Genomic DNA, 19,260 nt, shown 5'->3' with positions numbered 1-19,260 from the left:
GTATGTCTGTATCTCTGTTCCTCCTGTGAACATCTGGCTTGTTAGAGGTCTCATGGACTTGTGCCCTGGGTGGGACCACCTCTTTGTTGTATTGTTCCACATACTTAATAGTGTGGTGATGCAGTAGATAAACTATGGAGACACCTGATGCCGGCTGTTGTTTGCAACACATCGACCTGTGGAGAGCCAGAGTCTTGTTTGAAAGGTACAGTGTATAATAACTCACTATGATTTAGTTGTAAGCAGATATAAGGACATTTTGAAGTGTTTATGAATTTACCATTATAAGTTCTCCTTTGTCCATTATAAATTCTCCAATATAAGACATATTTTATATTATTACAGCTGTATTTTACTAATATTATTATTCATTATCTGTTTATATTCCTGCCTCTACTTATGAGTGCCTACAGGAGGATTTATAGGTTTAGACAATTACATTATTAAACACTTATATCTGCGTACAACCACATTATAATGATGTATTAAATGTTTATATACAGCTAAATGGGGGACTCAAATTCTTAGATTAAAGCAAATATCAAAGAAGGCACAGGAATAGGCCTGCTTAGTCACATTACACCTGCTTATTCATGCAATTATCCAATCAGCCAACCATGTGGCAGCAGTGCAGTGCAGATACCGGTCAGGAGCTTTAGTCAGTGACTCTGACTGTGAAGGACTCGTCCCTCTCATCAACGGCAGGCTCTCGTGGTGGGCATAGTTGCACCTAAGAAATAAATATTACTGAGCTGGAAGTCGCCATCCTCCTCATGCTTCAGGAACTGACTCAGTGAAATGCTTGCTAAGAAGGAACAGAGCAAAAGGAATTCACAAAACTATTATCTGAGGACCTGGTTTTATAACTTGTGAGCTCTGTTGTAACTGACTGAGTTTCTGGCAGTCCCCTACTGTTTCTTTTTTTCACTTGCGTTGCTTGTGCTGCTATGGACTGGCATCTTCACACTGTTCCTTAGAGTTCAGGATATGACTCCCTGTCTTCCTGTCTGTCATTTGCTGCAGTGGTATTGGGTTTTCTGTGTGTAACTCTATGTTTGTTTTTTCATTTATTTTTCATTTTGTTCGGTGGTGGAAACTGGGTAACTAAGTTCACATTTACTCAAGTACTGAACCTAAGAACAGTTTTGAGGTACTTTACTTGAGTTCTTCTTTGATACTTTCTCCTTCTGCTCCACCACACTTGAGAAGAATGTATTGTACATTTATGTGACAGCCATAGTTACTAACTAATTTACAGATTAAATTTTTGAGAGCAGCAATGATTAGTCAATGAATCAGTCCATTGATTAACAGAAAACTAATAAAGCTGTTCCTGGTTTCTCTCTCTTCTCTCCCCCCTTTTTGCGCCTCTCTCCCCCATTTCTCTCCTCTCAACCCCAACCGGCTGCCCAACCTGAGTCCAGTTCAGTCGGAGGTTTCTTCCTGTTAAAAGGGGTTTTTCCTCTCCACTGTCGACAAGGGGGAACTGTTGGGTTTCTCTCTATTAATGCCAAGTGCCTTGAGATAATGTATGTTATGATTTGGCGCTATATAAATAAAATTCAATGTATCAAGAATAATAATCCAGTAATTAAATATATTAATGATATAAACATTTTAAATGGACCATTCTGCATAATGAGTGCATTTACTTTTGATACTTAACTATATTTTTCTGCTTATACTTCTGCACTTTTACTTAAAGAAAACTAGGAAAGCAGGACTTTTACTGGTAATGGAGTAGCTTTGATCTTGGGTATTGCTACTTTTACTAAGGTAAAGGCTCTGCTTTTATTTTATATAAATGAATTTAGGTTGTGTAGAATAATGCTTTTGCCACGTCGAGAGCTTGATCTGGTCCTTGATTGAATGCCTCCCATCATGATGATCTCGTATTGATTTGTGTGTGATGCAGCGTTTGACCATCAGAGGGAGCCTGGTCTGAATAAATGCAGCCACACTGATGAATCAATGAGCAACAATCTTGTTTGTGCTCCACTCTGTTCCTCTTGGGGCCAGAACAATTTGATTACACCTCTTGAAAGCAATTTTGGCTTTGAGTGCCCTGAAAAAAACACAACAATTTAACCTTGAGAAGCAGAGTGATAATTTGCTTGTAGTCAAATCGCATTTGACTCTCTGTAATGCTCTGGGTTTTTCCGTCCAGCTTCTCAACGGTACTTTTTGAAACCGGAGCAGTCCAGTTTAAGAGCACATCTCTCCATGAGCGTGAAAAGATGAGGAAAATATGTTTCATTTGAAGCATATGAAGTTGTAACTATCAGGATGATTTCAGCTGTTGGTTTACAATTTCACTGTATATCTGTACAGGTGTGTAGATATAAAATTTTGTGCATATTGTTTGGAGTTGTATGGGAGTTTTTATCGGATGATCAGGGTCTTGAAATAAAAGGATGCTGATTATTCTTGTTGTGATAATGGATAATGGACAGCTTCAGAAACAACTGTTTAAAGGATAAGGAAGACAATAATCTATATTTTTCTTTTTGTCAAAAAAATCCAATGAAAAGACCAAAACCAACAAAAAATTTCATCCTACCAACAACTATTGTCTGGGCAGCCAAATCCTGATATAAATGTGACAAGATGCAGAATCACATTACAAGTAGATCTGGACATGTACTGGTCTTTTAGACACAAAGTACAATTTGAAGTTCTCAAGCAAAGAGTTGAATAAAACAGCAGGAAAAAAATGCTAGCAGACCATATTTTTTTTATCGTCAAGTTTACTGTTACTAACAAGTATTGCCAAAAACACATCAATGAATGAGGCCATTGCACTGGGTGACATGTTTTTTCATGAAGATGAACATGGGAATTGTAGTTTATTCAGTCCTACACACACCATCCTGCTGCTGTAAATACTCACAGGATCACCGAATCCATGCCTGGAAATAGTCTAAACAGATACACTATTTACTCCTGTTTTGCTCAAATCTACAGTTCCCAGCTGTTTTAGGAAATCATTTATTAATCTTAAAAATGAAAAAAATGTATTTGTGACACACTTTTAGAGATTTGCATCCTCAGTAGGAACCAAAGGGCTAAGAACCACAAACAGGATAAGGATGTCAGAAAGTACTGAGAGACAGACTGACACATTGTTGTTTTGTTCTTTCACATGAGATTTGTTGACAGTAGCAAAAATATAGAACATTTTCTTATTGTCTTATTAAGAAAGGTGTAAGAAAACAGCGCAAAGCTCACGTTCCTAAATAAGATTCTGTTGCAGGGTTATGAAAAGTTGTTTCATTCAGTTTTGAGTTCTAAATTAAGACAATTTGAGTTGAACTCTAGAGAGTATTGAGCAAGACAAGATAAGAAAAGCAGCGCAAACACTTCATAAAAACTCATGTTGATTGAGCTGAAAAACGTCTTTTACTCCTTTGTTGCCAATGAATGGAAATAAATCTTAGCTAACAACAGATCAGCCTTGTGTTTTGTCTATAAGACTTACAACACTTTCTGAAAAGCTCATTTAGACACTCAGTCATTGGCTTTTTTTTTTTTTTTTTTAATTTACTCTATATTGACTGAATTAAAGGTCAGAAGCCTTGTTTGGTAATAAATGATAAATGTCTCATTTTCAGTCTGCCATGACTGGATGTTCTTCTCCAAATCCAAATAGAACAGAAATTCCGCCCAGTAAAATCTCTCTATAACCAGTGAACCGAGATATGGAATCCTTCACATTTTCCAGCACATTTTTTGCAGTCGGTGCATGCAATCATCTAGAGCAAATTTACATTCACTGCAGAAGGATAATAAGAAGAGAGATACGACGGCAGAGAAACTTGCACACTGCAGATAGAGTGAAGCATTTCACAAACATTTATTATTCTGTGTCATGAAATTGCATCAGTTCACTGAGTGATTGATGCGTTATTTCATTCAGCATACACACAGTTCTGTGTTTATTGCACATGAAATCATGTTCCAGAAATTGCTGCTGCATCTATAATGGGGACAACATGCTGGCCCTTTAATTTCACTCATGTGAGAGGAGATGGAGGCAAGGTCTCATTTATTAAACAGTCATCTCTCTCGGACGGCCGCTATTCAGCCGGCGAAGAAAAGACCATGACATCTCAAAACCTGACCGCTGAGACGGCACCATTTTATTCATACACATACACTCAGATGACACAAACATCCTGAACACATGGTCCCCTCAGCAAAACACAGCACTGATCATAACATAGTCAGGAGAGGGGTGCCGTTAGAGAAACTCTCAGCAGGAGGAACCACATCCGCTGGTGATGTACGTCGTCGTCCACCCCCCCGCCTCCTCTCCCTTCTGTGGTACATTCCAGATGGATGTCAGAGGCATTTAAATGAGGAGGATCAGCTCCAGAGGAGGCTAGTGCAGCGACAGCTGGCCTGAACCAGGAGCAGACAGAGCAGAGGGGGGTCACTCACTGGGATGTGAGGGGGAGTTCATGGATCTGCTGGACCATCTCTTTGTATGTATGACAGGGACAGATTAAGGGAATAGAGAAGATGACTGTGTAGCTCTGTGAGTGTGTCTATGTGAAAGCGTGAGTGTGTGTTTGCCAGTATTGTCATTTGACTGGGTGTTTGGAGTGTTTCTTTCTTGTTTCTCTCCATCTCTCCCTCCCATCATGTTTAACCCGTCTTGAGAGGACGCCATCCTAGGCCATTTGCTTTTTGGCATGCTCCATCTCCCTGCCAGAACAGCCTCTCTCTCCCTCTCTCTGTCTCTCTCTCCTCCCTCGGCCCTGCTAGCTGCCGGTTAACTCAGGCTCTGAGGAGGCAGGTACGCTCCACTACCCTCATCCCATGCAAAAAGCACAAATAACCCTCTCCCCTCTCGCCCCCTAACCCTCCCCCCTTTTTTCCTTTCCCTCTTTCACACTCACTGCAACTCTCCTCTGCCTGTCCCTTGACGGCTTTGTGTAATAGCCCTGAGCAGTGCTGTCTTTACTGTGCTGAGGAGAATGTGTGTCTATTGATTGCCCCACAAACTAGCTTTCTTGTGTCTTTTGCGGATGGTGTAAAGGTGCAACTGTGCATAAAGAGGCAGAGCAGATCGATAAAAATTGTGCTGACTACACCTGCAACGCTGAGATCTCATCAAAATGGATGTTTTCAAGGCTAGTGGGTATTCTACCTTTATATTTTTAGTATTTCTTTTCTTTATGGCTCATGTGACAAAACTGAGAGCAGTAAAGGAAACACAGGAAGGAAGTTTCTACTAGAAGACCAACAATGGCCTGCAGACATGCAGTTCATGAAGCTGCAGAGACTACACCAAAGACTTTGATTACACATCTCGAGAGACGTCGGCTGTTTGATGCAGAGCCAGTGAGAGGCGCTGGAGGAGGAAACATCCTTTACAGAAGCAGAGAAGATCCAGAGTTAGCTCCTGCTTCGTTCTCTCTTCTATCCATGTGCGTTTCTCTTCTGGACAAGAGATTCTCTGCATGATCATGAGCAGCTAGATTTCATTTTAGCTATGCTGAATCGTGTCACTGCAACATTTTCCTGTGAAAGACCAGATGATATGAGAACTGACATTTTGTATCGGTTCAGTTATGTCGATATTTTAAATTTTATGTTTATGATTTTATAGATCTCTAAGTTATGGAGGCCAAACTGCTTCGATCAAAATATTCTGACACTAGGAACCGGGGCTGGATATTCAGCCTTGATAGCTTTTTGCTATTGGCCGAACTGTATCCAGAGCACAGAGTATTGAAAAGTCTCATGTACTGAAAGCTGGCATTGAATGCCGGAGTAGATTCACAATTTTGTGGCCATGATATGGCCAGTTTTATACTGTTTTGTTTATTCAAAATTCTTTTACAGCTGCTTGTACTTAGACAACATTTAACACTTGGCTACTTTTGTTTACTTTTTTTTTTAAAAAGGGTTTATAAACATTTATATTCCTTAAAGTAAGGTATCGAAACAAGTATCATTTTGGTATTAGTACTGAAACTAGGGAAGCATATCGAAAACTGTCATGATACCCAACCTTAACAAAACCATATCAAAACCTCAAGTACTGCATTGTTTCTAAATGTCGTTCCCCAGTAATCCTGCTTTCTCAGCACCACTGACACGTCAGCCATGAGTACATATGACTTGTACTCTGAGACATTTGCCACAGAGGCTGAGTAATTGGCAGTTGTTGCAGGATGAATACCAAATCCGCATAGTCAATGGTGGCAGGTAGACAGTGGCTGATGATGCATGGCCTGCCTGGTGGTAGAAACAGAGAGAGGAGGGAGAAGGGGATAAAAGAGAGGGAATCTTTGGATATTTAAGTATAATCACTGAGATTCTTGGGTATATATTGTGAAATTGTATTCCGTGTGAACAGGAACTTGTGGATGCCACTGAGAAGTTTTAACAAGTTTTCTGAGAAAGGCGAGAAAAATAATGAGCAGTACTATAGATGAAGTTCCACAGGATGTGTCTTGACCCCTGGGCTCTTTCCCCCCTCTGGCTTGTGGGCTTCGGGTGACTTTCCACTTGTCATCTCATCCCTGAGGACCTTTTACACTGCATCGTCCGATTTGAGTTAGCCTGGAGTTAGGACTCTCCATACTCTATTGCTGCTGAAATATGCATGCAGTGGAAGTCCTGCGGCAACCTGATACTTTTGACCTTGTTTTGAGCCTCAGCAGCAATATGGAACGCTGAACTGTGCAAGATTGTGTGTTGCATTGCCTTTGATTCAACATGTTTTTGTAGTAGACATCTGGTAGTGTGTGGAGACTTTAAAATCTTTTTTACCCATGTTGTATCAAGCTCTCATGCTGTTTACCTCCTGTTTCTGTTAGATCAATAAAAGCTTCGGCCGACTAGATTATGTAGAATATATTCCAGTGAAATATGGCTGACATTTAATTTCTGAGTGGTTTGCTCTCCAACTGTGGGGGGGATGGGTTGTTACATAACCATAGATGCTACCGACCCAAATATAGCAGCCATTAGGGGATTAGCTTCAGGTCCGGTGGCCTTGGCTAGGCTCCGCTTTACTGTGGCCCAGCATGATCTTTTCTGCTGGTCGCCTCTTGCCCTCCACACCAGTGTCCACTGTTATCACGACAAATTGATATGCCCCAAACCGACAGCAAAGATGACATTTTAGCTGGTCATTACATTAGACAGACGCGCCACTTCCAATCACTAGAGGAGTGCCAACCTTTGGCTTGACTTTGTGGACTTAACTGAAACTGGAGGACAGTTTAGCATCACAGCGTGTGGTCTTACTTTACTGACCAAGTCTTGCTTTGGATAGAGGGAAGTTACTTACAATAGTATTACTTCACTGGTATTATTTCTTAATTGTAGAAATGACTCTCCAAATGTGTCCAGTAGACTTTCTTTCATAATGTTTGGAGACAACACAATATTGGTTCCTCACATAAAAATTTTGACTAGAGCAGCAACAAACGATTACTTTCGTTAGTAATCAGTCTGCAGGTCATTTTCTCATTTAATCGATTAATTATTCATCTATAAAGTGTAGGGAAAAAAGTAAAAAATGGCTATTACATCTTCATAATGCCCGAGATTCTTCAGATGTCTTATTTTGTCTTGACCAGCAGTACAAAATCACAAAACACTCAAATGACAATGAAATTATACAGAAAAAGCAGCAAATCCTCCCAACTGAGTAGCTTGTACCATGGAAATAATAAACTAATCGTTTTCAGCTCTAATTTCAACTCATTGGTCAACGAGGCTTCTGTAACCTTGATTTATCAGCTTTTGAATGGTTAGAATTAAACCAATTATCAATAAATATTGAAAAATGCAACTTGACAAAAACACGTGGCAAACTTGTGAAAAGATCTCAGTTGTGAATAATGAAATGCCTCAAGTCTCAGCTACTAAACCTTGTGGAATCATCATTGATGAACTTGAATTGGGCAGAAAACATTTACTGTATTATGTTAGTAAATGGAGAAAACAGTCTTAATCTGTGCTTACTCTCTAAACTGACCATACAATTTTCCTTCTCCACTAACAGAGGACAATTTTCAATAAGGATTTTAAATTACGCAACTCTTTTTCTCATTGCATTAAACTTACACCCAGGGTGTATTTTAAAAAGACCTGAAGCTCTGTTTTATCATTTTGTTTTGTTTGTAACCATGCTAGCAGCAATTGTAATCAGTTTGGTGATCCCCTGACATTTCCTCTAGCACCAACAACAGCTCAAAATACTCAAAAAAATAATGACAGTACCTTGGTTTACCACCAAATGCCTGCAAAACTAATGATATTCCCATCAGACCCATGCGCTAATTAGCGCAGTGTAGCATGCTAACACACTAAACTAAGATGGTCAACATGGTAAACATTATACCTCTTAGCATTGTCATTGTGAGGCTGTTAGCATGCTGACGTTACTTTGCTCAAAGCACTGCTGTGCCTTCGTTCAGCCTCACAGAGCTGCTAGCATGGCTGTAGACTCCACGTCTGGTTTTTATGTCATAGGCATATACTCGACAGTTGAGTTTAACTTACTTAGACTCAAAGTTTAATGTTGAAGCTCGACTATTCAGCCCTGAAAAGGTCAAAGCATGAGCCAGTGTAACATTCATCCACTGAAGAAGTTTGTTTCCCTCACGTTCACTAAATAATTCTAGTCTGACATACTTGTGTATGTTTTGACGCTGCTGCCTTGTGGTGCAGGCAAACTTGTCCTGTGTGTTGAGTGGGATGTGTTGATTGGGCAGTGTTATGTAGAAGGTGATAAAAATGGGGTGAGTTGTGGTTTGGCCAGTGATTACACCATCTCCTCCTTTTTTTTTTATAGCTACCATTCTGTAGCTAAGTGGTTTTATACCTTTTAATGAAGTTTTTTTTCGAGTCCTAATCGGCCCAGTTAACTGGCCTCTCTGGTCTCCTTTGCTGTCCCCACAGAGCAGACAGACTCAGACATGCTGTGTTAAATAAATCAGACTTTTAATTCAGACGGGGCTAAATACAAAGACCTTACACTTTCATTGTCAGACTGCAGGTATCATACAGTATACCCTCTTTGACTTTGTGCGTATGGTCTATAAATACTGACAGACATGAGGCCCACTGACACTCTAGCACACACAAGATGAAATATTTAGCAGGATAATGAATAATTCAGTGGCAGGTGTATAGTTAGGGAAAGATTAATATCATTGCAGACAGACTACTATATATACACACCAGTGAAGAAATTGTATCTCCTCACTGTTTCTGTCTCTCACTGACGAATGCTTAACCTCTCTGTTTTCCCCATCGTTCTTAACAACCTCCTGTCCCAGCATCCACTCACAGCCGTGCTTCTCCCAAGAAGTCTTATTTTCAAGGACCACCCCCCTTCGTTTTCCCTCCTCGCCTTTCCGTGACAACTGGGTTTGTATAAAACTAAAGTCTTGCAATGGCAACAATGGAGGGTATTAGCCGAAGGATGTGCTGATGGGCTCTCCACCTGAATGGTCCATTGTGTCTCGAGGCACAAACAGATGCTTAGCACAGACCTCCACTGTGGTGTACAGGCCCACTGACGGAGGAACAACGAGCTTCTGCAGACTGTTTTGGTCCGTGTGAATTAGTTATACTGTATGTTCAAGAAATGAAAAACCCTGAAGTAAAAAAAATATGCTCATCAGGCTGATTGAGCTATTTTATCCCATTCATGTTTATGTCTAGACCGCTTTTCCCACGCTGGGTAAAAGGAGGAGACAGTTGCTATTTTTTTTTATCAAGCTTGCTAAGCTCATTGACAGTTAATAGGACACAGCATTGCAAGCAAAACTGATTTATCGTCGTTCCAAGCTGAAATTAGTTGCTCTGTGTGTCTTTAGAGTGACTGACATGAGGAGTTACTTGTCGGACTTGTGTCATTACTGAGGCCTAAATGTGCTGTTCTTAATTTTTTTACGTCTCAAAACAAAGCTTGGATTATTCTTCGATACTCACTAAAATGCACAATTTTCTTGCTCATCTGATGATTTCTTTCCCTCTTTCTCCCACTCTTTATCTCCAGTTGATCTCCGTGGTGCCCGCCACCTCCTCACTTCCCAGCATTCCTTGCCTGGGATCCCTGTGGCCTTGAAACAATCCATTGACCTGCGTACATCCATGGATGGGAAGTACAAGGAGATTGCTGAAGTCAGTACTCAGCTATTCTGCTCAGTTATTAACCTAATAAAGTAACATTTACTTTAGTCTTACTTTGGCTTTCATAATGTTGTATACTGTATGTGTGTCTGTGAGAAGGAGCTGTTCTCCCGCAGCCTGGCAGAGAGTGAGATGCGCAGCGCCCCCTACGAATTTCCCGAGGATAGCCCCATCGAACAGCTGGAGGAGAGACGTCATCGCCTTGAGCGGCAGATCAGCCAGGATGTCAAGTAAGTGAGAGAAAAGCAAGGAGGTAGGTGGTTGATACACAAACGCGTGTGACTGTGTTTGCAGTCAGACTCAGCTCTGTTGATCCTAAAGTGAACCCTGTCCTCAGGTTTGAGCCTGACATCCTCCTGCGAGCCAAACAGGAGTTCATGAAGACTGACAGTGCCACTGATCTCGAGTGAGTGTTTCCCCTGGCTACAGTCAACCGACACCTAATTATCTTAAACTACCAGAACAGACAGTAGAAAAGTTATTTATTCATTGATCCATCATTAGATATATGAAGGAGCAGAGCCAAGCTCCTGACCTGCAGGAGAGAGAGCTGGTCCCCGAGAGAGAATACCAGAGAGTCACTATTTCTGGAGAGGAGAAATGTGGGGTAAGTCAGATTGGTCCCTGCAGTAACAGAGGAGGAATTAGAAAAGCAAATGGAAGTATTTGGTGCAGAATCTCTTTTGTGGTGTTTCTCATAGTTAAATAACTCCTTCTCTCTCAAAAAAGACACCTTCTGCTGTTTTTCCTTACTTTGCTTCTATCTTCATTGCTTTTCATTCAATTGTTCCTCCATCAAGGTTCCCTTCACAGATCTGCTGGATGCCGCCAAATGTGTGGTGAAGGCTCTGTTCATTAGACAGAAGTACATGGGTCTGTCGCTCCAGAGCTTCTGCAGGACCACCGCTCGTTACCTGCAGGAGCTGAGCGAGAGACCCCTCGACTTGGATATTTATGAGGAGGAGATCCCAGAGACCACAGTCAATGCAGGTATATACGCATGTACACACCTACACCACCACACTAATATCCTCAGGTACTGTACACTCAAAAACATGTATGTATAACCAACAAATAAGAGGTCCTGATTCGTCCTGAATGATTTGTCAACCTTTATGATAAATGATTAATTGATTAATAATTAATTTCAGGATTTGCTGCTTCCCTTTATTTTCTATCTTTGTAAATTGAATATGTTTGGGTTTTGGTGTGTTTGTCCGACAAAACAAGCAATTTGAAGACATCACTTTATTGCTCTGGAACCCTCTTATGGACAGTTTCTTTTTTACGGCTTTTTTTAATTAGTTTAGTCAATTCACTTGTGAAAAATCCCAAATTTGCCTTTAGGAGCTTTACAATCTGTACAGCATACCCCTCCATCTATCCAAAGGCCCGAGGTTCAGTTAAGAAAACGTTCCCCAAAAAAAGTGATGAAACCTCAGTGAGTGCAACAGAGGAGAGATCCTTCCTCCAAGTTGGACAGACATGCAGTAGATGCTGTATGATAGAAAAGAAACCACAATAAAACAGATTTATCAAAAATAATTATCATCATATTAACTTAAAATAAAAAATACTCTATTCTAGCTCTGATTACTCAAAAACAATTAATAATCTGCTGTTAATATGACAACAAGTCATGTCCAGTGTCATGTGCAGTACTCTCACATTAAGACATAACCGGGCACACCCCAGATTTCACAATCCATCTGTTACACACCCCTGAACAGACCGTCACAGGCGGATAAAATCAGACCGTTGTCGCATGTGCTTCTCCCACCTCGTTCAAAGCGGTGACACAGTGCGACGTTCTGTCTCCTCTCAGATGCCACAGTTCACCCACCTGTTTCCCAAACACACCCGTATGAGAACCAGGACCCCGCCAGCATGCCCCCTGACATGGGTTACGGCTGCAAGATGGTGGATGGTGTCATGCATGTGTACACCACAAGGAGCATTATGGAAAAGTGAGATGCTTATGTTGAATCACTTGGTCCACGCATGCTTTATCTCGTAGTCCTCCACGTGCTGGGATGCTTGTCTGTTTTTAGACTCAGTTAACACTTTTTCTTGGCAGCAGAGAGTCTCCTGCTTAAGTTTTATGTTGCTAACAGGAGCACAGAGCTGGACCTGCCATATCCAGACCTGCAGGAGTACATCGCTGATATGAACGTCATGATGGCCCTCATTATCAACGGCCCAGTGTGAGTTTAAGTGTATACCATGTATGTTAGATTTAACTTTAAATTATCACACTTGACTGTTCAAACCATCTCGTTAAGGCAAAAAAATGTCAGCAAAATACTGAAGTTAATTTTCACCGTATCTCAGAAAGCACAAACTGTTTGTTTTTTGTTTCCCCTCGCCACAGAAAGTCCTTCTGCTACCGTCGTCTGCAGTATCTCAGCTCCAAGTTTCAGATGCACATCCTGCTGAATGAGATGAAAGAGCTGGCAGCACAGAAGAAAGTCCCACATCGAGACTTTTACAATATCCGTAAGGTGAACTTGAGAGGTGTTTCTACTTTGCCCAATCACAGTTATTTGTTGTAATCCAGAACCAGTCTCTAATATACGATTTTTGTTTGTCTGTGCAGGTTGACACACATATCCACGCCTCATCCTGTATGAACCAGAAGCATCTTCTGCGATTTATCAAAAGGGCCATGAAGAAGTATCCTAAGGAGATTGTTCACGTGGAAAGAGGCAAGGGTCAGACGCTCATGGAGGTGTTTGAGAGCATGAACCTGACAGCCTTTGACCTGAGCGTGGACACCCTGGACATGCACGCAGTAAGTGACGCCCATGACGGATAAATAAAGAGCTAATCATTTCAGAAGCGCTGCCTGGTTAAAAAGTGTACCACCACGTTGAAATGACAAAACAGTGATTCAACTAGACAGCAGCCTCACCAAATGAGAGATGTGACACAGTGTTCCACCTTTTTTTGCAGGACCGTAACACCTTCCATCGATTTGATAAGTTCAATGCCAAATACAATCCCATTGGCGAGTCGATCCTGAGAGAGATCTTCATCAAAACGGACAATCACATCGAGGGGAAATACTTTGGTCACATCATTAAGGTGCTCACTGAATGCATGAACAATCACTTGCACCTTTAAAACTGCCACGGCTGCGTGCACAATGACTGTATGGGGCCCTGGCGCCCTCTGCTGACTGTTTGTGTCACTGCTTCTCAGGAGGTGATGGCTGACCTGGAGGAAAGCAAGTACCAGAACGTGGAGCTCAGGCTGTCGATCTACGGGCGCTCCAGAGATGAATGGGACAAACTGGCCGAGTGGGCCGTCAAGCATCAGGTCTACTCCAACAACGTGCGCTGGCTTGTGCAAGTGCCACGTCTCTTGTGAGTAACCCCAGTGGTGGAAAGTAACTACATACATTTACTCAAGCACTGTACTTAAGTTCAATATTTAGGTACTTATACTGACTTGAATGTCAAAATTTTATGCCACTTCATACTTCTACACCACTAGGAAATATTATACTTTTACTGCCCTACATTTAGAGCATTTGACAGCTTTAGTTGTTGCAGATTTCAATTTCAAATACAAAACATAGGATCAGTTTATAAATTAAGAAATATAAATATAATGCATTATTTTAATCAAACTGCACAGTAGAATATGATGTAGTTAAAACTGGCTCCACCTCCAACGGGTACTACATTTAAATGCTGCATGTTAATGCAGTGATAATTCATAATATCAGAATACAGATTAAAATAAAATAGTCTGTAACAGGCTAAGTTAGGAATTAGAGGGTCTGCAACCTTTGTAATGGCAGCCATCGGGGAGACGAGTTTCACTTTTAGTTTGAATGTAAGAATGCAAGCATAATGAATAATTAGGGAAAATTATTGTAATTTTTCCTAAGCCAGTTTTTCCTTAAGGCAAAAGTAATATGTAATATAGGTGCCCTATTGAAGAATGTTTTACCTGTGTTTAAATCATTTTTGTTGTACTTCACGCCTGCAGGGTGCCATTGTTTTGTCATGAATGTAGTGTATATGTTGTTCGTACAAATGAACTGATGTACTGATTCTGAATCTGCAAGTGGCCATTCTACATACTGACTTCTTTAACTTGTAATAGTTAAATACTTTTTGCTGATAACTTTTGTGTACTTTAACTGAAGTAAAATTTTAATGCAGAAGTTTTACTGGTAGAAATTTATAAAAAAAAAAATTTCAGTGATATTTCCACTGTTATTTAAATAAAAGTAACCCCTGTTGAGATTTACAGATTTTAAATCTTTACAAGAAATTTGTTCAGGTCTGTGGCATCCATGAGTAAAATAAGCACTACAAATGTAACGTTTCATCAGTACATCCATAATTATCCCACATCTGATTTCTCGATACGTATTTATTCTGTCTATAAAGTGACGTCTACCACACGAAGAAACAACTGTGCAACTTCCAAGAGATGCTGGAGAATATCTTCATGCCTCTGTTTGAGGTTACAGTCAACCCCGGCAGCCATCCAGAGCTGCACCTCTTCCTTCAGCATGTACAAAGTCTTTTCCTGTGTATTTATATGTATTTAATCTTCCACACTTATTTTAGTCACTCTTCAGAGGGTTTCATGGATCTGTTCTTGGTCACTCACACAGGTTGTGGGTTTTGACAGTGTGGATGATGAGTCAAAGCCAGAGCAACATATCTTCAACCTGGACAGTCCGCTGCCAGTCAACTGGACAGAGGAGGACAACCCGCCCTATTCCTACTACCTCTACTATATGTATGCAAACATGACTGTGCTGAATAACCTGCGCAGGTATGTCACCACACCTCAGTTCAACTGGCTGCCATAATCTGCTTTTTGTTAAAGCCAACAGTCTTTGATTGTATGTTTTTGGTGTTACAGCAAATACAGTAAGAAAGTGACACAGTCGTTTAGGGTTACTTTTTAACTTTTTTTTACTCGCTATTGTCACAATGATGGTTGTTCACCTTATTTTTGTTGATTATTTGTTAACACTGAAATTTTCAAAATAAATTTTTTTTGTCTTTTATTCCAGACAAAAAAACACTTTTAAATCATGTTAAATACCCAATAAAAACAGCAGATCATTCGCAAATAATAATGGAATTATTATTTTAAATGTTTTAAATGTCTGTTTTACTTCAATTTCAACATCTCATACAGTGTACTTACGATTGCAATGCAATTTCACATTTTAAAATGTCGTTTTTTTAATCCAGTTTCAAGCTGGATTCACATTTCTCCAGAATAAATACGATACATAAAATAAGATAATACAATTATTATAGAATCAGAGAATGTACTAAATGTAAGTATTTTGAAATGCGATACATGGAATATCATTATTACATTAACGGGGCAAATATAGGACTCAGCCTCATAAGTTTTGTTTTAAATTTTGACTCTCACTGAATGGATTTGATAAAAAATTGTCCCAACTCTACTTCATTATTCAAATTCAAATTAGCTTAATATTACTATAGTACAAAGGGTAACTAACCAGAAAATTTATACTCTTATGCTTAGGGATTCATCCTTTGCCCTTTATCTGTCCTCTGTTTCATATTTGAGTCACTGGGGAACAGCAGAGGATGTTCTTTAATGCAGACCGCGCTTGGCCTGATTGTTTAAAGACCCCCCCCCCACAAAGCTGAAATTTAGTGTTACCTCCCCTAAAGCTGTTGAGGCCACCCTCCTTTCTTTCCAGGCAGCGGGGGTTTCACACGTTTGTCCTACGTCCTCATTGCGGGGAGGCGGGGCCAATCCATCACCTGGTGTCTGGGTTCATGCTGTCAGAGAACATCTCCCATGGGCTGCTGCTCAGGAAGGTGGGACCTCAGTATCACTACATCTGCTTCATTTCACACACACAGAGGAGAGTTTATCCCCCTGAAAGTGTGTGAGGAAATTATGAATTTAAGAGGATTTTTAAAATATTTTATTTTAGTCATAATGTTGCTTCCTTAAATGCTCAGATGTACCTGTGGTGTATTGCTTGTTTACTACTACAAGACCTAACACTATGCCTTTATGTACCTCCAGGCTCCTGTGCTGCAGTATCTGTACTACCTGGCTCAGATAGGCATCGCCATGTCCCCTCTCAGCAATAACAGCCTGTTCCTCAGCTACCATCGCAACCCTCTGCCAGAGTACCTGTCTAGAGGCCTCATGGTCTCTCTGTCCACAGACGACCCCCTGCAGTTTCACTTCACCAAGGTCAGTGTGCAACAGCCAGTCTAACATTTGTAAGATCCTACCTTTTACAGTTATTGATTTTTTTTCTTTGTAAATGTGTTGTTACTCCTTTCAATTCAAAAGATAAGAAATATGGTGCAAGTGTAATGGTATAATAATGGTACTGAGGGATGGGTATATGTGAAGTGATTTTTGTATTTTATCAGCTATGGTCTAATCAAAAATGACCTACATAGACAAAAAGATCGGTCCGTTTTCAAGAGTTTAAATTTAAGCTTTAATAATCCTTAAGATTTTCATTCCATCAAACCCCATTTTCAATATTACTAACCTTTCAAAATACAGCATCCCACCAAGGGGACACTTTGGCCTTCGTACTCAGTCTTCACACAACCCAGACAAATTATAAATTGTTTCTAAGCTCTACATCTCCTGATTCTGTCTGTGCTGAGATCCTCATAACACTGCAATAGCTGCTGACACAGAATTGCTTCAGACTAGTGGCTATGGTTCCAGAGTGTTTTCCACACAAAGGGTACTGGTACTACTACCAGCCTCATCTCCATCATGTTTGTGCCTGTTACTTTGGTTCAGTATCTCTCATACTCACTCTGACTTTTTTGGTTGGAAAATTTTAAGAGTTAACTTTCAAATGAGACCAGGGTTATTGCTGTAACGAAATGGGTTGAAGAACAGTAACCTTTTTATTTTGGGTACATTATTTTCAGTCTTGTACATAAAAATGGGCTATTTGGTAACAGGTTTTGTGTAAGTGCTATGCAAAGGCGACTGGACTTGCTTGAAGTTCTTGAAGACATTTCACCTCTCATCCAAAAGACTTCCTCATCTCTAACTGACAGCCACCTACAATGCAGTTCTAAGTTCACTCCCCAGACAGCTGAACACCCATCCACACCAGGACTCATTTGACCTCACCGACTCACATGATAGCAGGGTAGGTCAACAACTCACTCGTCACCCTAACCACCCTCAAGGTGTCAACACCCATCTACACCTTGACCCATGTGACCCCAACGACTCCCATGATGACCGGGAGGGTCAACAATTTATGTGACCTCGACGACTCACAAGTGTTGCTGATCTCACCAGAGGACATGTACCTGGAACTCCACACTAGTCGGTTAGAACTGAAGAAGCCTTTCGGATGAGAGGCGAAACGTCACGGCAAGTTTATTTGTACAGCTCCTGTCAACAACAAGGCAATTCAAAGAGCTTTACAAAAGACATAAACGACATTAAGGCAAGACAGTATAATGCTTTTGGATTTTACTGCCAGACTCTGCCTTTCCTGCGTGGGATTCAAGTTAGGTACACACACAAGGGCTTCATAGGAAACGATGCATGCATCTACTGGATTTGATGCGGAGGACAAAATCTCAAACATTTGTGGGTACGCTATTAACGGATCCACAAATTGTTGTGGCATTTCTGCTTCCACTGGTAATTTCAGATGAAACTCTGAGACCTGTATTGTTAAAACACACTTGCTATCACCAACAATAACCACGGTTGTCATAAAATGGACAGAAATCTTGAATTTTATTTAACTTTGAATTACACAAAGGCAACTAAAACTAAGAAGTTATTCAAAAATGTCTGGCAGACATGAAAACAGTTCAACAGCAGGAAAAACAGTATGTTGTCTACTATAGGAACCTTATTAGAAAAGTCCCACTCAACAGCATTCCCCGTCAAAATTCACTTTAAACCTCCACCTTTCCTAAGCTGTTAATTTACTGTAAAACCCCTAAAATTAGTAAACAACTTTAGGGTATTTACAGTGAAATTAAAAGTCGGTTGCTTGAGGTTTAACTAAAAATGCTGCATTGTCCTAAAAATCCTTCAACAGTCAGTGTAAGTTTGATTGTGATACTGTGATCTTCATCTTTTGCTCTGTGAAGGAGCCCTTGATGGAGGAGTACAGCATTGCTGCTCAGGTGTGGAAGCTGAGCTCTTGTGACATGTGTGAGCTGGCCAGAAACAGTGTGCTGATGAGCGGATTCTCTCATAAGGTATCAGTTATCCTTTCAGCACATTACACATTATCTAGTTTTACTGTCTACAAATATATCCCTCCCTACTCAGTCTGCTGTTCTGCAGACAGTTTAATTTTACTCTGACGCCCCTCCTGGATCAGGTAAAGAGCTACTGGCTTGGCCCGAACTACATCAAGGAGGGACAGGAGAGTAATGACATCAGACGCACCAACGTTCCCGACATCCGCGTGGCGTACCGTTACGAGACCATGTGTGAGGAGTTGAATTTAATCACGCAGGCCATCCGCACAGACGAGCTGGAGACCATCGAGGAGGAGGGCAGTCTGTGTATGGGAGCCGTGAGGGGGGAGAAGTGAATATGCAGCACAACACAAACAAAATTCTTACTACATTCCCTGTTTTCACATCAGGACTATGTACAGATTTGCATATCAACGTATCACACCTGTGAAAAGAGAAAAGCTTTGTTATAGGACTGTGAGTGGTGCTACTGTGGCAATATGAGAGAGGACCTACAATCTGTGTACCCACGGTGTTTACTTCCTGTAGTTTCTTTGAGTCATTCTTTGTTTAATTTTTTGTGGTGATTTCAAAATGTATCTTTATCTATTTATTTTTAAATTATTATATTTTCATGGTTTGTGACCACATTTTGCCAGTTTCTGTACAAAAACCCGCATTTCTTTTAGTAAGCCTCGAATAATATTGACATCATTCGACCCATTACTTAAACGTATACACTGGATACAACACTGACTGATTGAATTTAGAAGACAACTGGGAACAGTTTTTCAAAGTAAAAAGCCTCTTAACTACGTACAGGGCTGTAGCTAACATTGAGAACACTGAGGTCATGTTTGTGATAATCTTTAATTGG

At 40.6% G+C, this 19,260-nt stretch overlaps 1 protein-coding gene across 1 annotated transcript; it reads left to right on the top strand.

The window, feature by feature from the left end:
- Positions 1-4,403: 4,403 nt before the first annotated feature.
- Positions 4,404-18,974, top strand: ampd2b (adenosine monophosphate deaminase 2b). The gene is made up of 18 exons (XM_040152819.1): positions 4,404-4,484; positions 10,031-10,155; positions 10,264-10,394; positions 10,502-10,570; positions 10,669-10,771; positions 10,965-11,154; positions 11,990-12,131; positions 12,279-12,368; positions 12,536-12,665; positions 12,761-12,955; positions 13,117-13,248; positions 13,366-13,529; positions 14,568-14,694; positions 14,798-14,961; positions 15,878-15,998; positions 16,213-16,386; positions 18,288-18,398; positions 18,524-18,974. The coding sequence occupies exons 2-18, from the start codon at positions 10,126-10,128 to the stop codon at positions 18,737-18,739; spliced, it is 2,289 nt and encodes a 762-aa protein (XP_040008753.1). The 5' UTR covers positions 4,404-4,484; positions 10,031-10,125; the 3' UTR covers positions 18,740-18,974.
- Positions 18,975-19,260: the final 286 nt, after the last annotated feature.

The sequence above is a fragment of the Xiphias gladius genome, chromosome 18 (genome assembly GCF_016859285.1).
Source record: "Xiphias gladius isolate SHS-SW01 ecotype Sanya breed wild chromosome 18, ASM1685928v1, whole genome shotgun sequence".
Classification (NCBI taxonomy): domain Eukaryota; kingdom Metazoa; phylum Chordata; class Actinopteri; order Istiophoriformes; family Xiphiidae; genus Xiphias; species Xiphias gladius.
Note: the sequence above shows the minus strand (reverse complement) of the source record. Positions and strands in the feature narration are given on the sequence as shown.

Coding starts and splice junctions, on each gene's coding strand:
- ampd2b (XM_040152819.1), top strand. CDS start 10,126: ATGGATGGGAAGTACAAGGAGATTGCTGAA. Junction 11,155..11,989: donor AGAGACCACAGTCAATGCAG/GTATATACGCAT, acceptor GTCTCCTCTCAG/ATGCCACAGTTCACCCACCT. Junction 13,249..13,365: donor ACTTTGGTCACATCATTAAG/GTGCTCACTGAA, acceptor ACTGCTTCTCAG/GAGGTGATGGCTGACCTGGA.